We start from the raw sequence: 17,859 nt of genomic DNA, 5'->3' as shown, positions 1-17,859 counted from the left end.
GACAAACAAAATTGTACAGGGAACCAAAATCCAAATCACATCTTAAGTCGTGGGCCAAACTGAATAAATATTTATTGAACACACTAAAACTACATTTTCAAAACTTCAAAAATGTAACTTTCTAATATTACTATGAATATAAAAAAGCAAGAATATCATCCCAGAATAAATCAACTTAAATCTTAAATAACTCTCATTATTTTACTCTCCATAAAAATATACTTCATCAAATTTTTACAAGGCAGAAATAAGTGCAAGATAACATTGGACCATTAATATCAATAAAATAAAATGATCTGGAGGGCCGTATATAGTTACGCAGAGGGCCAGATCCGGCCCCCGGGCCTTGACTTTGTCACATGTGCTGTATGCCAACAGTGTCCCCACTACTCAGCGGTGAATGATATGCCACTCTGCAGAAACTATGTCCTAGGAAAAAATGTTGGCTAAAAACTGCATAATCATGATTAAAAAACCACAAGGAACGCTTGTACAATAGATCAAAAGATCATCAGACTTTAAATAAAATATGACATGAATTGAAAATATAGCTAAATAAAGCTAAAAGACAGTTATTGTTCCATGATCGTGCGTCATTCAAAAGTTTTTCTTCCATTTTTCACAACCTCATTTACATCATGACACCTTCACCATTATTGACTATCAGTAATTCTGCCTTGTTAGCCACCTAAGTGACTGAGGAGATGCCTAACGGGACACCGGTGTTATCAGCATAAGGCACGGAGTGTCATCACGTAGAGTTTGAGGGGTCCTGACTTTCTATTAACCTCTGTGATTTCAATTTACTACCTGTAGTCACGCCGCACTAATGAATGTTAGATTATCGTGAATTACATTATGGGGCTAAGTTGTTATTTGGCAGAACGACAGAACATAAGTCAGTCAGTTTGTCCTTTACTGCCACCAAATGTAAATTCTTCAGTTAATAGCAGGTTATGTCTCTCAGCTCGTCGACCACGTTGCTCTTGTCTGCTACTTAAACGCCCCTCTACCCCTCCGACGAAAGCCTCTGTTATTTGAAAAGCTGTATTGATGTTTTCAGTTTGCTTCGGTCAGAAAGATGAGTGGAAAGATTTGAATCAATTTCGCCCAGTTTTATCTGTGCATCTTGGGGAATTTTAATTACATGCCTTGTTTTCTTTGGATTTTAGACAATGAAAATGCCCTCCAATGTCCTCTCAGTCATTTTCTTCCTTTCTCTTTTTTCCAAAAGAGGAAGACGAGGGGAGCTGAGTATCTTTGTTTTATAAAACGTTCTCGGAACATGTTAGCTGCACTTTTTTCTCTATTTCTTTGAGAGGAACGCTAATTGCAATCGCAGCTGTTGAGATCTTAAGATAGTGCCTGTTGTTTCAATCTCTGGTGTGCCGTATTGTGCTGTTCACAGCCGTTTTGTTCGCTGCATCTTCATCTGGAGATGTCGGAGAATCCCTACACATCTGGACCCATTACCAGCAAGAAGTCGGTGCCAGGAATTATTATTGCCACAGGTACGATAACTTTTAAGGTCTGTTTTGGAGTGAGTTGCACTAGATCTGGAGTTTATAACCCGAGGCTCTGGAGCCACATGTGGAGTGTAAAATAATGTTTTTCATTTTAAAACTAACTTCTTTTTTTAACTGTACGGTGCATCAAATGAAACCAAACAGTCGGATAAGCCAAACTTATTGAATTCATTCACAGACAGTTAAAGCACAGATCACTCTTCCAGGATCCTGACTACAGTACCCATAATCCTCCAACGGTCCATCAATAAAGCTTCCTAGTTTACCAAAGTCTAACATTTTGACAAATTTTTGAGCTCCATGTACCATAGAAAATCTAATTTAGGTCTGTAAGTACAACCAGAATCCATACTTAAGGAGTGCTGGACTATAATGAAGATTGTATTTTACTTAATTAAATTTACAGACTTTGAGTGGCACAAAAGTAATAATAAAAAAAAAATACCAAAGGCCACTCACTTAGCCAGTTCTGATTTACATTAATTCGTTAGATTTACACATTTCTGGCTGAGGTGCACTGACACTATATCTAAAATAAACTTTAAATCATACCTACTATGTCGTGTGCTGCATTAAAATGATCCTAAGTGGTACAGAGTGTCTTTTATTTTCAAAGGAGGTCATGCGAATTTCTGTGAAAAGTTATAAATCATTCCATATTTACAAAAAAAAAGCTTTATTTATGAAAAAAAAAACATACTTAAATTGGTTATAATAGTATTCACCCCAAAATGTAGGAGACCGGGCTTGGTGACAGAAACAAAAGCATTTACTGAAGCATGACAAAACTACAAAAGAAACAAAGCAAAAAGTTGGACTTTTAAAAACATTGAGGATAAAAAAAATGCAACATAAACTGCACTCTTCCTTGTACACACAGTGGCATGAAATCCTTTCTGGTTAATGATTAGGTTCCAATAATGATGACATTTCTCTACAGGCAGAAATTGGGGACACCAATAAAATATTATCTGCTGATAGCTCTTGTGCAGGTGTGTTTTGGGGTCTACGATCTGTCAACATGCAATGACCGAATTTATTCACAATTTTCCATTTAGGGAATATTGGAACAGAACTGTCCTCCACCAACCTTGGGATGTTTATAACAGCTGATGCCGGAAATAGCTGGAGACAGGTGAAAGTCTTCCTCTTCCAGTGCATTTTAAGCAGAGGATTCAAAAAAAGTTCTTTAATCAGACGATTCTTCATGATTTTCTCTGTGCAGATTTTTGATGAAGAGTACAATGTTTGGTTTCTTGACAATGGAGGGGCTCTGCTTGCAGTTCTACATGCGGCGACGCCAATTCGACACGTTTGGTGAGTGCAGCTCGTCATCAAAAGAGAGCATACTGGAGACAGAAGCTGTAGGAGTTGTAGTGGAAAATTACCTGGGTTTAATTTCGTTCTGGGTGTGGGGAAATGCTTGGTGGTGCTGAATATGATTACATTTAATGTTTTGAAATGTAGATGGGCCAAGTTTGTGTGAGTATTGTATCGGCAGCACCACTTCAGAACTGTCATTTCCAACAGGACTGAGTGCGTTACAGCTTTGTACTCTGAGTTGGATATGAAGGTTTGAGTGCTTTTATGGAAATGAGAAGTCGAGCAGGATGGAAATATTAGACACAGAATGCCCTCATAAGTCCCTTATATTGTGAGAGCTTTGTAACACTATCTACTTTGATGTCCCTGCATTCTACACCCCTGTCAAAAGTGATTAAGCTCTATATAAGGTGATTTGAAACCCCCCAGATCTAATTCTAATGTTGGAACCTGCGACATACCTCTTTTTCTGATGTTTTGTCACCTTCAAAAAAAATGTGCTTGAGCCGAGGTGCATTTATTCTATAGTTCATCGCGATGTCAAGTTCATTTTTCTGTATAGAAAATAATTCAACTTGCTTCATTTTTTAAACACCGCTGCAGCTGAAGAACTTTTTATCAGATGGATTTTTTGTCATCGCTCAAGATGTGTTCAAAGTTTTGTGATTTCTAAAACACAATAAATGTATTAAAGCAGACAGTTAGTGGATAAACAAAGATATTCACATGCGCTGCTGTTGTCTTCTTTGTACAGGATCAGTCTAGATGAAGGAAAAAAATGGGATCGCCACAGTTTCTCTTTGGCACCTCTGTATGTGGATGGAGTTTTAATGGAGCCTGAGTCTGACAATCATATTATAACGTGAGTAGACACACATGGGGACAGTCAAAGTGGATATCGGGCTTCTAGAATAGGCTTTTCCATCGACGTAAACACAGACGTCCAGAAAGATTTTCCCCACAGACAAGAAATGCTATCCGTTCTGTCAAAGTAAACTGATCAGCGTCAAGATTAAACCTTACTTTTATAATATTGAGTTGATACTTAATATGAGGAAAAATGAATTGTTGCTGCATTAGAATTCTGGAGGCATCCCATGTTTAGCCCAATGGTGTTCACACTATTGACTGTATAAGAAAACTGGACTGAGCGAATGTGACACCATCCATAATAAATGCCTTACTTCCAGTTCCAGCAAAATGAAGACAATTATTCGCCATTTTTCTTTGCAACAGGTTTGAAAGTTTGAAGTGGGGGACCAGCATGCCTTTATTGAGGGATCTGATTGGTCAGTTTCTAACTCAAATATCTTACACTGCAGAAAATATGAAAACAATTAGGATTACCAAAAAATAAAAATAAAAAATGTTGGAAAAAGCAGAGCAAGAATGACACAGCAATAGCTGTTTATTTCTCAATAGAAGTCTATGGGACTCTGGCTTCTTGTAGCCAGCAGGTATGCCAGGTTCCAGTGCTCATATACAGCCATTAGTTCACACCAGACAAGCAGGGAGGGGCTTATTTTTCTTTGAAAGGGATCTGGTTGAAGGCAAGATGGCACCCAGGCACAACATTAAACTCATCATTACCCGGAAGCAGAAATGTAGCAACTGTAGCCAGAATCTAAATTTCCTAACCTTAACCATAACCCTTATCCTAATCCTAATTCCTAACCGTAACCCGGTTCCAGTATTTTTCTAGGGCCAAGAGCATAAACTATGTTCGAACTTCGGTTGAACTTTGATGGAGGACTTCCGGCTAGTCATGCTGTGGCACCATCTTGGGGACATGTTGTTGTCTGCGACCAGGTCCTCTTGTTTAATTTTGCTACTAGCGCATGTCTGCCAACTACAGTTGAAGAGGCTTGGAGCGAAATGTCGAAATGGTGCAAATCTTGCTACAGCCTTTTTCTTTCACAGCTTTATTCCGATTTATGAAAGACTTGGTATCATATAAATCCGGTCTGGGACAAACCACAATGATTCATTTCTCCTCATTTTTAAATGGTTGGCACTTCTGTGAATTAAAAAAAAAATGCTATCCGTACAAATTCGAGTCCCCAATTGGTTGAAGTCTGACCTGGTTAACTTTCAACGTGATTCAATGGCCGTGCATTTCGTAGAGCCCAAAAGCTAACATAGAAACTTGTATATCGACACGTGAATACAAGAGTTCTAATCAAGGAAGCCAGAAATGCATCAACTCTTCATTGAAAGTGGTCACTTTGCTGAATCTTTTGCTGTTCGGTAGCTAAGACAAATGCTCAATGTCTTAGATTCTTTATGTTCTTTCATCAGCAATATGATTTTATTTATTTAGATGAAATTCATCTAAATGTCCTTTATAAAAATTAAAATTTTCAGAATTGGAAAAAGAATACATTTTTACATAATTTGGGTTTAAGTAGAAACACATTTATTTGTGCATATCGTTTCAGATTCTTTGGACACTTTGGCCATCGCTCAGAGTGGCAGCTCATCAAGATAGACTATAAAGGTCTCTTTAATAGAAAATGCATGGATGGAGATTATCAGACTTGGTACCTGCACAACAAGGTAATAGAATCTGAAACACAACAGATGTGTTAGCAGACTCAAAGTCCCAAACTTATTATTTGGAGTATGCAGATGATTAATGTTGCTTATTTCCAAAACGTCTGGCAAGAATGCGGGGAGACAAAAGTGCATGGAATATTATTTTTCTTGACAGGACGAGCTGTGCGTGATGGGCGAGAAGCAGATCTACATGAAGCGGCGGCCGGGGAACCGCTGCATGCTGACCCAAGACTATTCCAGGATCTACTCCTCCGAGCCGTGTCTCTGCACAGCCTTTGATTTTGAATGGTAACATTTTTTTTCTCATTGTTCACAGCTGGGACAATCATGTAACTCAGACTTTCATCTCCAGATTTGTGCATAATTGAAGCAGCTCGTCTGCATTCATAATGAAAAACTGAAGTATCAGTTTGCAAAAGTTTTGTACGCGTTAATATAGATTGTAGGCTGGATATTTACTGCAGTGCGGCGGCAATTAAAATCTCAAAATCGCGGCTGGGAATTTCATCATGCTACTGTGATTTGCATAAAATCAAGTGACTTATTAGAATTCAATTAATAATAAATCGTTAAATGGGTTTCAAATATCTTTTATCCATCCATCGTGAATTCTCTTTCATCCTGATTGTCTGACAATCATGTTTCCATTTATGGCGCTGAAATATTCCATGAAGCTCCAACAGCAGAGCCTTCCCTGCCTCACTACAAAAGATTATTTGGAGTAGGAGTGTTTATCATTTCATGAAGTGCTCCTTTTTTTTGTTTCTTTCCTAAGTGATTACGGCTGGGAACGTCAGGCCGATGGGAAGTGCTCTCCTGCTTTTTGGTTTAATCCGAATGGTGCAGCTAAAAGCTGCAGCACCAGCCAAACCTTCCTTAACAGCACCGGGTAAGTGGGCCCCAATGTTCAGTCCATTACACAACAATATTATCCCATTCTGCTTTTTTCCTGATGTGCTTTTTGAAATAAAAACAAAACAAATTGTTGACTTGTTTTGGGTTATGTCAAAAAGATAGAAACCCATCACATTCATTGAATTGCAGTTCATTTTAAAAGGGAGGGAAAAAGGCTTTTTATTCTAAAATCTACCATTTGACTTGACGTTAAATGCCTAAATTAAAAAAGATTCTGTAGTATGTTTTATATCACCAAAAACTGATGACTTTAACCTCTCAGGACCTGAGCTAAATATATAAGCGAACTCTACAGTTACTGGGGCCCAGTTAAAGTTCTACTCCAAGAATCTTTTGATCTATTTTAAAAGCGTTCCCAGTGGTCTTTAAATTATGATTATGCCATTTTTAGGGGGAAAAAAGTGTCAGTTTCTGCAGAGCAGCAGATAGTTGAGGCACAATATTTCCATTTCCCATCATCCCTTTGTTTATGCTCTCTTCTGCTAGCTTATAGCCTCTAACACCCCCAACCTAACATTATGGGTGCAACAAAAATGGCGAGCAAACAAAAAGACGTGCATGGATCTAGCATCAAAATGGACTGGAGGAAACTTGCAAGTGTATTTTCTACAAAATTTCTACAGGCTTTTTCCAACAGCATTTTTTGACTGGTCTTAATTTACAATGATTTGAATAAGAAAATACTCAGAAATGCAATTTTACGATTAATTTTCTTGATATAATCTCCTCCATCATGAGAGAAATGGGAAACACTTTAAATAATATGCTACAAATCATTCAATATAATGTTGACAAAGATGGTTTGTTACCACTTTATTAATATGGCCTTTGTAGACAATGGTTTCACTTAAGATGTTAATGAATCTTACTAAGTATGCTAATAAACCGTATTTGGCTTACTACGCTAATAAATGTCTTACTAACATCCTATAAACAAATTAATAATGTTTGTGAATGTGTTATAGAAGCTTGTTAAGGAATCTTATTATAACATTTTACAGGTCACAAGAACATGTTAAAAAACACCCAAAACTCTAGAAAAATGATGAACACATCAAATATAATGACACCGCCCAAAAAGCCTCTAAAACAAATAATTTTTTTTCATAGTTGACATACTAGAAACAGAGTCAACTAGTTGTTTTTTTTCCTTAAAGGGTAACACAACAGGACAGCTGGAGGCTGACTTCACTCTCAGCCCAGATATGAAAAATGCAAATAAAGGGGCGGGCTGAGTGGGGGAAGGGTGGTTTGAATCTATGATTGACAGGAGAGACACAGAACTTTCTGTGGAGGTTGAGGATTTTTATCCTCCACCTTCTCCTGAGCCAGGATCTCATGATCCAGACCGAAAGGAACCAGTGTTTGAGTGGTAAAATGTTGCTAGCATCATAAGCTAATAAAGGCTAACGTATTAAGCAAACAATCCAGAGTGAGAGTGAAACGTTCATTGCGAATTCCATCACCAGGACGAAGTTTGCAGGATTCAATGTCAATTGCACTCAACCACTGTTGCCTAACTTCTAAGTCCACTGGAAAGTTGTGCAAGCCAGTATAGATTTTTGATGACAGAAGGCAGAACACCTACGAACCATGCTAAAGCTAACACGATAATGGCCGACTGCTACAGAATCAAAGATGGGTGGGGCTTCAGAACATGATGACGTGAAATTTCTGAGATGACATGCGACTTACACCAGTTGACCAATCACAAAATTCAGCTGTAATATCTCTTTTCAACCTGAAGGGGACAGCACACAGGCGGCTGTAGACTATAATTTCAGGAAGTTTATTTTAAATGTGGCAACAGACAGCACATTTGAAGCCCCATTTGTGGAGGTCAACAGCCAAAAAAAAGTTGATTTTGTGTTTGGTTAACCTTTAAAGGTATCGAAAGGTTTTATCCAACAACTGTAAGGAGGTCGAAAGGAACGTGTACTCACCCAAAAGGGAGGCTTGTCACCCCAGAGCCCCGCGAGGTCTTCGGCTGACCACCAGTCACGGAGAGCTGAGCGCCACCGTCGGGAGCAACGTTACTTATATGATCAGCCTGGACGAAGTGAGTAAACAACCACTGCATGAGATACATAACAGGAATCCTCAATAGAATTACATACTAATTATATCTTTTTTATGTTTTTACAAAATGACATTGGAACAGCTTACATGAAATTGCCATTATGGTTTTAATAGAGAAAAGCTTAAGTGCTCAACAGCTGAATTTCTATGCTGCATTTTTCATGTTTAACAGATTTAATTGGTGCAGCCATTTTGGTTGCTAAAAAACAGACACTACAGATAAATTACTTTGCCTTGTGTAATGATATTGTAATATTATTATCCAGCCTCAGATGTATAATGGCTTCTTCATACACAACTAAATCCATTTTCAAAAGTTTTTGTGCCCAGAGTTCTTTTTTTCTTGTCCTTCAGTTCAAACTCAAGATGGTTCATGAACCAATTCTTCCAAAATGTGGACGATCTTTCTAATCTCGGTGATACTTTTCTTCTTTTCTTTGTTGTATTTCTGTCTTCTTGCATCCATATATTCACCTGCAGAACGATAGTGGCACCGCTTCAGGGAGGTCTCAGCTCAGGCACTTAGGCGGTGGGCTGGGCCGCATCCAGCTGAATGTGGCCTAAATGATACGTGCTGATCAAAGCCGTGATGACAGATGCCGTGTCATTCCATCTGTCCGCAGGGAGAGTCGCTGAGCACCAGCATCCAGCTCGACTTCGGAGACGGCATCAAGATCACATACTCTAACCTGAGCAGGACCAGTGATGGCATCAAGCACATCTACAGAACGACTGGGATTTACCGAGTGACAGCTTCGGCAGAAAACAGCCAGGGATCTGACAGCAGCGTGCTGTTTTTGCACATCACCAGTATGTGAATAAGTAACACCATTACTCATTCCTGCGGCAATGCATAGAGCATGAGGCTCCTCTCTTTCATGGATAGTCATGTCTCCTCTCACTGCTGACTTTCATGTCAGTCATGGTTGCATTGTTTTGAAGCATTTCAGCCTTGGAAAAATGCAAAAGCACGCACCTGGAGCTACATGTACGCCAGCTGTAAAACACAATAATGCCTTCCTGCATGCATTAATTCGATGTACAAATGGATATGTGTTGGTGTTTGTGTTACTGCCTCAGGTCCAGTGGAGCGTATATATCTCTCCGCTCCTATTGTGACCATCAGGGGGAAGGCAGCTAATCTCACTGCAGTGGCTTGGCCAAGCCACTCCAGAACTCTGACCTTCTTCTGGTGGTTTGACAACAGCTCCGAGGTGAGAAGCTGCTCCCCCCGCCTGCCACAGTTTCACACATTTTCTGTCCTGTCCAGTTTTATTTCCTGTTCTCCCAGTCCTCTTCGGAAGCTGCTGATTGCGTTGCAAGAGTTAAACTTTGCAGATTTTTCTCAAATCATGCAAAATCTGATTGCACATGGATGCCCTTTATCTTACTGGCAGATCCAGCTGGGATGGTTTGTGAAATTTATCATGTTAATTGTCTTCTCTGCAGTAAGTCTCCTCATTATACAGTGAGTCAAGGGCTGACTGTATGTAGTATTCAATATTATGCAGCTTTTTGTGTGCAGTTCCTTTGTTTTTTCTTTTGAAATCCAGCCCATTATAACCTTGGAGGGAAGCATCTCGCACACGTTTCACAGAGTGGGAAAAAACAAGGTCACTCTCCAGGTTGCTTGTGGAAGCACAGTAATGCAAGACTCGAAAGTTATAACTGTTAAAGGTGAGTGGGGAAGGCGGACATGCTTCAAAGTATTATATGTAAAGATACACAAATGTGCAATATGGTATCTGAAGAAAATGCGTGGTACATTTCCGTAACCAGTGTCTTGTTAACGTGGACCCTGCTTAATGAATAAAACGTCACGCTTTTCCGAACATGAAACCTGGAGCACCAATTAGCTTCAAGGCGCATGAAGCCAAATGAAAAAGGACAAAACTGCACATCAGATTAATCAAAAAGCAAATCAGAAGTAGCATTCATTTTTAACGAACATCACTTCAGATTTTTTTGTTTTTGTTTTGCAGAGTTCTTCAGGTCCCTACTGCTGTCGTTTTCTCCAACTCTTGACGAGCACAACCCTGACATCTCTGAGTGGAGGGAGGACATAGGCCGTGTGGTGCGGACAGCTCTGTCACAGGTACAGCAAATCCCAAAAGCCCAGCCAACACCAGACTTTGCTTTTAGGGTCGTTACTATTTTATAGCTGTGTACGGTAATAAAGCACTGATGATCTTTTATCCTCCTTGTGTATTTGTAGTGACAGTCACTGCGGATTTCAAATTAGGATGATGTCAAACCGGTTAGCTTTGGGACCGCATTTCACTTTGTGAACTGGGAGTTGATTTGACAACCCAAAACTTTAACCTCAATAATGAACTTACATGTGCTTGTTGTCTTGCTTGGTCACAGCAGGTGTCTGGAGTACCCGAAGATCAGATGCTGGTGTCCTTGTATCCAGGACTTCCAACTACTGCAGAGCTCTTTATTCTCCCGTATGAGCAGACGTTCAATGAGCACAAGAGAAGCAGCGAGGAAGAACTGCAGGCGGTAAGGGCCACACAATGCAACTTTTGACAAATTCACAAAGATTTATAAGGCCAGCAAAGTTAGACTACAGTATATTTAAATGTTTATGTCTTAAAAGTACGGAGCCTTGGACATGGCATTAAAAAAAGTTAAATTGAAAAAACGAATGTTTAAAACAGAAAATTTGTGGCCACAAATTAGTATTTTGTGGCTACAAGTTAACATTTTATTAGCATTTTGTGGGAACAAATTTGTATTTTTTTCACACAAATTAGTTTTTGTCGGTTACAAATTAGCATTTTGTGCGCACAAAATCCGTAAAGTATTTTGTATGCACAGTTAGCATTTTGTGTGCAGAAATTAGTATTTCGTGGCCATAAAATAGCACTTTCATGGCCACAATTTAGGATTGTGTGGCTACAAAATTACATTTTACTAGCATTTTATGGGAACAAATTAGCATTTTACGTGGAGAAATTTGTATTTTGTAGCCACAAAGTATTGTTTTGCCCACACTATTCTTTTTTTTGTTTGTTTACAAATGACCATTTTGTTTTTAAAGTGGGGTATTTTGAGCACACCAATTAGCATTTTGTGTGCTCAATTAGAATTTTGGGTGCACAGTTAGCATTTTGTGCGCACAATTTAGTATGTCACGGCCATAAATAAGCTTTTTTATTGCCACAATGTTGCATTTTATGGCTAAAAAATTGCATTTTATTAGCATTTTATGGTAAGCTAACAAATTAGCATTTTGCGTAGACAAATTAATAACATATTTTGTAGCTATAAATTAGTATTTTATTAGCATTGTGGGGCAACAAGTTTAGTATTTCGTCCACACTAATTAGATTTTGTTCGCTACAAATTAGTATTTTGTGCACACAACATCTGTAGGGTATTTTGTGGCCACAACTTAGTATTTCGTGGCCACAGATTAGCAATTAATCAGTATTTTTTGTTTCATAAATTGGGCTGCCAAGGCACTCGCCTTCGATTACATTGCTCAAATCCTGTACATTGCATTTTAAATGTGTACAAGTTTCTAATTTTAATACTCAAAATGTGAATTTGTGCCCACAAAATGCTAAATAAATGCTAATCTGTGGGCACAAAATATTTTTTTTATGCAGAAAATACTAATATGTGCCCAAAAGTGAGTTTAAAGAAACAATTTATTGATAGTTTTTGAATGTCGTTTCCAGGGTTCCATATAAACAACAATAAAGTGAAATTTATTGCAAAAGTTAATAACTGATTCAATATAGAACCAGAAACGTATGCAGTATCAGAATTTGTGGTTTTTAAATCTAACGTCAGCTGTGTAAGTCACCAAGAAGTAAACTCTTTAGGTCTTTGATGCCTTACAAATTGTATTCAACAAAAACAGTCCTTGCTTTATTTAATTATTGTAGGTACGGTTTTAACACAGATTATGCAGTTTTTTCCTGTTTAAAAACCAGTTTTTGTAACTAAAAGTGTGTTTTATTTTTATATATTTAGATTTCCTATAATTTGGATGTTTTTTTAAGCATAATGTTCTTTAAAAGATTTTTCAAAGTCAGTCTAGGTGTGAGAAACATTCTCAAATTCCTTTACAAGTAGAATATAATACACTGTTTTAAATATGTTCCTAGGAGACTTTAACTTTTGTTGAATATTTCAAATTTCTTGGTTACTTTTCAGCCATGGACTGACGTTACATTCGGAAATGATCAGCCTAAACTTTCTCAGACGAGATTTTTGCACAGTGAGGAGGATAGTTGCGGGGGGGGTCAGTCCAGCAGTGATGAACTGTGGCAGCTACGCGTTCATTAATTACAGCTGTCTTCAGTGAAAGTTTGCAGAAGAACTACACCATGAAAAATGTGCTGGGTGTTTGGAGTAAACCTCAGCCTTCCATCATGTTGGCTCCACCTCAAATCTCCGTACTCCTCGGCTGTCTTGGCAGGCGTGCGCGCGTTAAACCTCTGCAGAAAATGAAACCATGATGTGCTGCTAACACATACTTTGAGCGACTAGACTTATAAGTTTGTGTTTATTAAGATAATCCAGGTCTGTAAAAATAGCCGGATCTGTTAATGGATTTTATACTTTTAAAACCATTCCGACCCATTTGATGCAGTGTTTTTTTAACTTTACATTTTTTGTGAATAAAATAAAGATCTTGGATTCTTGGCATCCATTCAATAGCTAAAAAAAGTGAAGTTAGATGCATGTTTGAGACAAAGCCAAATGGCAAAAATACTGTAGCTCAGAGGTCTTCAATTAAAATCTAAAAAGCTCAAGTTAATAACAATTTCTTCAGTGTTATATATTTTTAAGTAGCCGAGGATTGGGGACACATCTGCATGTACTTAATATCAAGCTCTCAATTTATTTCAACACAATTTAAAACTTTTTGAAAGTATTTAATGTCATAAAATACATGGTAGTGTGCGCAACACACACAACAGGAACACTACCAGGACAACTGACGACATCATCAAGAAAACTAGATGAAAGGAGGATCCACTACTCATAAGCTTCTTCCACAAATCAAACACCTCCTAAGAAGAAGGTACATCTGAACAAATGTTCAAAGATCTTCAGTCTATCAGGGTTGCATTTCAAAACTCCATCCAGAGGAACATTTTCTCTGCTAAAGTTAATGAACAGATTCCTGCCTAATTCAGGAAAAAATCATAAAAATCCTATTTATTTGACTGAATCTTCATTTTCTGTGAAATGTTTTTAGTTGCTTTAAACGTAGACTTTATGACTATTTGCGATGTAATGAATAAATAAAACAAAATGACACAAGCGTCAAAAACTGGTATTTTCTACGAATAGTAATAAACACAAATCTATCGTGTCTGTAACTTTATTATTGTGAGATTGTGTGAAACATTCAAGAATCTGTCGCCATATATTATGGAGAGCGGTTTGGTAGGTGGAAACAACTGTCTCTATAAATCCTTATTTGGAGGAAGACTCCTGGTTGTGTCTGTAAACAGCAGCTTTATGTTTCTATGAAGTGGCCCATTTCTCCCCAAAGAAATGTTCCTAAAATGTCTTTTTGTTTGGCTTTTATTAACTTTTAGCTTTGGGATTTTAACTTAGCAAGCACACCAGGCGAGCATCCGCTCGATGTCAGATGATATACAGAAAAATAAAATTTCCTGTGGAATCAGAAAATAAAATGTTGAAAGATTCAAAGTTAGCGTATGTATTTATTTCCTGTCTGAACCACGGTACTAAGCAGCCCTTGGACTGATTCCGGCCTGCGTCTCGGGGAGATGGGGACCCCTGATTTAGTGGGGACAGAAAGCATATCTAAAAAAAAAAAAAAACGTGATTTTGGGGACACCCAAATATTATGGCCCCAAGATGCAGCAAAAAGTCTATAGGGGAAAGACCATAAGTTACAAAACTGGACACCAAGATCATGAGAAGCAAAATGTATTAACAAACAGAAGGAAAAAAAAAAGAAACTGTGTCCTGTAAAGCAAAAATAAGTTATTGCAGTGGTTCAAAATTGAAATGCAAAACAAAGGGATTGGAACCTTGGCCCAACATCAAATAAGTCAGGTAGACAACTGGTCCTGTATAGGTCTATGGTGTTATGGGTGGAGGTTTACTCCACCCTCACCTGAATGACCTCTAAATGCTTTGTTAGACCCAAAACCTAAGACCAACCCATGAGCCTCATTTAAACAGGTCCGACTCGTACTTCTTGAGGGTCCATCCGTTGTACGTCCGTAGAAAAATTTAACGGGACGGTTGGGGCGGAGCCGCTCTAGCCACCTGTTGATTGGTAGAAAGTGACGACATTAGAAAGCACCAATATAGCGCCAAGCTAGCTATTCTGGTTTTACCTCTTTCCCGCGGTATTCTTCTTAGCTGCCTGTAATCTTCTTTCAAAAACATTAAATTCCTGTATACATGATGTACAAAAAGTAAAAGTAAGAAAAAAAAGCTGCTGGATAACCATTGTTGTTGCTTTTCTAGTCCTCGCACCATCGCACAACAAAGACGCAATGACATGCTAGCAGTCTACACTGTGAAAACAAACAAACTTTTTTTTTTCTCCCAAAAAAGCAAAAAAAAAAACTATTTCGTTGTTAGAATAAGGTAACCGTGGCTTCCCCACTTAATATGACTTTATTAACTCTATTTTCTTTTTATTGACAGTTAGATGGAGTTATTTATTTTTATTTTTTGCTTTTCTTATACAAAATATTTTAATTTTCTTCATTATATTGAAAAATATAAGGACAGAACTCCAGCAAATTTATGTCAGATATAAATTTTGGGGCTAAGAGGTCATTTTTCCACATAAAAAAGTAATAATTCCTCTTTATTTCTGTCCAACACAGATATCAGATATTTTTGTTGCTGCTTTGAACCAAGGCCTGGTCCAGTTTGAGCTGAAACCTGATGTTCACATTATTATTTACATGACTCAGCAAACCCTGGGTAAGTTTTTTTTCAGGGGGCTTTTTAAGTTCCCTTTTCTGTGCATGAAATGCTGCATTTATAACACTTTTGAAGGTGCATAAATCATAACATACCTAAGGTTTAATTTATGCCAATTTAATATGGTGTAGCTGCATTTTTGCAGTACTTTCAGCTTGCAAGGGCAGAAAAAAATTCCGTCTCACATAAATTCTTTTGACACAAAGTATTAACCAGTGGTGAAAAAGAAGAAAGAAAGTACAGTAAATCACAGGGATTAAATATTGTTCACAGAGTGCCAATATTATACCTGAGGGGACAGTAGCTCTGTTTGAAATCAGCCGATCAATGATGTGATTGACAAAGAATGCATTTGGTATGCACGGGAAATTGGCAGGGTCACTCGGTCATTAGCATATCGCAAAAACGTGTCGATCAAACCTGCGTGGCTTTACCCTTTTCATCCACCAATGAATCTGTCTTCATTTGTGTCTGCATACAAAGGTCTGGGTTGCTTTTAAAATGATCTAGAAAGGTCATACACTTCATGGGCTTCTGTCTGAAGGAGAGAAAGATGGGTGGCAAGGGGAAGTACTTTGAATATTGCATCTCAGCATTTGAAAAGCCAGGTCTATGCATAAGCTGCTACCTTATGACAGACCCCAGGGGGAAACAGTGGGCCTCCTAAAGGTTCTCTTTAACGCCCTGAGGGGATAACTTGCAAAGAGCTACACTTCAGCCTGCAGCTGCAGTTGGTGCCTGACATGGGGTAATAATGGTAATCTCTTTGGAAAACGGCAAACTGTCATATAGGAAAGAAAATGCTCCTTCTTTTTTTTCTACTTTTTATACATCAGAAACAATTTTGAATTTGTTTTCACTCAGTTTGAATACAACTCAGGGTTAGTAAAACAGAAAAGTCAAAGTAAAAAGTACCTGGTGGTTAGTTGAATGGTTAACCTATAAATTTGTTCCTTTTTGGATAGTAATTTGTTAGTTATCCATGTGTCAACTTTTAAACGAATAAAAAAAAAAAGATTTGTTAAAATATAATAATTGACAGCCCATTTTAAGCCTAATTTGCGCCTCGTCACTCAAATCAAGCTGCAGCCAGACCAAAGCGCTGCACCTATTGCTCAAATCGCATTGCGGGACTTCAGATCGCCTCATGTCGCCCCTGTTCCATTGACCTAACATTAAAACTGGCTGCCTCCGCCACACAAATTGCGTTTGGTGCGAATGCACCTTAAGAACCGTCATTCAACAACATACTGTAACTCCTCGACTGTATATGCGATCAGCATAAATCAAATGTCTTTGCATGTAAACTGTGCACCAATGATTGTTAGTAAAAGTAACAAGAATACGCTTTTCTCAGTGACAGAATAATCTCATTTACGTTGATTGCATAACTACTGTTAAGACTATGGTCACATATCTCAAAATGCCCTCATCCGGCGACCTCCCAGCTATAGTTGTATTAGAGACCATGCCATAAGTGCTGTATATCGGTGCAAGGCTGCTTTTCTCCACTTCAGAAACCACTGGAATTATATTATCTGTGTAAATGGTTGAAGAGTTACAGTGGTCGAAAGAATGTAAACACTGGAGCTAAAGCTCTGATGCTAAAGGCTTAAGCATCAGATCAGGTTAGATGATCAGAGTTGAGACAGAGCTACCAGCTACCAGAATTAAATTGCTCCAGATGATCCAAAAATGGAGCTGCAAGTTTTAAATCTAATCAATCTAAATGAAATGACACTCCTCCACCTCTCAGTTCTCTGCAATAGCTTCCTGTGGCTGTCCAAACAGACGTAAAGCCCTGACAGCGGCCTTCAGACGGGCCTTTCCAACCACAGAGGAACTACTGATGGATCAGTGCTGCTGTCAGTCGAAGTGGTTCAGCTCCAGGGCTTCTAAAGAACCTGTGTGTGTTCGCACAAGTGCAGAGCCAATTTTGATAACTTCCAACTGTGTGAATGAAAAAAAAAAATCTATATGCATATAAAATCTTTTGACTAGGTAGCCCCGCTGCCAGCCTTAGCGGTTCTTTACTCTATAGCACCGCAAGGATTTGGGGGGTCTGTATACCAGGATTGAAAGCCGAAAGCCTTAAGTCAGTTTAGAAAAAAAAAAAAAAAACTTAGATAAACTCTGTTCTGGATAAGAACCAAAGTCAAGTCTGTCAAAAAGAATGAATGAGAACTATAGTGGTGCCTGCAACAAGAGAGGATTTCTGTTAAATCATTAAACATAAATGTAAAATCTCTTAGGATTGATTACTGGGGCAACACTTAATGGTTATTAATGCATCCTGTGCATCATATCTATTTACTAATTGTTAGTTTCCCAAACAAAATAGTTGACCAATAACAATTGCTCACTGTGTGTTTGTACCTAATCGTTTTCTATCTAAGCAATCAACTACTTTTACTTTTTATAAATCCTTTGTTTCTAAAACAACTATTTCACTAATGAGAAAGGACTCATGTATTTGCTAATCAGTTTCTCATCACCATGGCAACCTTTTATGCACACA

General features: G+C 38.2%; 1 protein-coding gene across 2 annotated transcripts in view; it reads left to right on the top strand.

Moving 5' to 3' along the window:
* Window positions 1-17,859, top strand: part of sorcs3b (sortilin related VPS10 domain containing receptor 3b) — a 67,231-nt gene that overhangs the window by 40,335 nt on the left and 9,037 nt on the right. The window contains exons 11-24 of one of the 2 annotated variants that reach the window (XM_024296665.2): window positions 1,409-1,511; window positions 2,585-2,661; window positions 2,752-2,843; window positions 3,604-3,711; window positions 5,288-5,405; window positions 5,560-5,693; window positions 6,181-6,294; window positions 8,208-8,379; window positions 9,023-9,209; window positions 9,480-9,613; window positions 9,953-10,076; window positions 10,382-10,494; window positions 10,770-10,904; window positions 15,242-15,341. In XM_024296665.2, the coding sequence (XP_024152433.1) occupies window positions 1,409-1,511; window positions 2,585-2,661; window positions 2,752-2,843; window positions 3,604-3,711; window positions 5,288-5,405; window positions 5,560-5,693; window positions 6,181-6,294; window positions 8,208-8,379; window positions 9,023-9,209; window positions 9,480-9,613; window positions 9,953-10,076; window positions 10,382-10,494; window positions 10,770-10,904; window positions 15,242-15,341 (1,711 nt within the window). Of the gene's footprint in view, window positions 1-1,408; window positions 1,512-2,584; window positions 2,662-2,751; window positions 2,844-3,603; window positions 3,712-5,287; window positions 5,406-5,559; window positions 5,694-6,180; window positions 6,295-8,207; window positions 8,380-9,022; window positions 9,210-9,479; window positions 9,614-9,952; window positions 10,077-10,381; window positions 10,495-10,766; window positions 10,905-15,241; window positions 15,342-17,859 lie in introns of both variants that reach the window. The other variant, XM_024296664.2, reaches the window with a different exon arrangement.

The sequence above is a fragment of the Oryzias melastigma genome, linkage group LG15, assembly GCF_002922805.2.
Source record: "Oryzias melastigma strain HK-1 linkage group LG15, ASM292280v2, whole genome shotgun sequence".
Lineage (NCBI taxonomy): Eukaryota > Metazoa > Chordata > Actinopteri > Beloniformes > Adrianichthyidae > Oryzias > Oryzias melastigma.
This window is presented reverse-complemented; position numbering and strand designations above follow the sequence as displayed.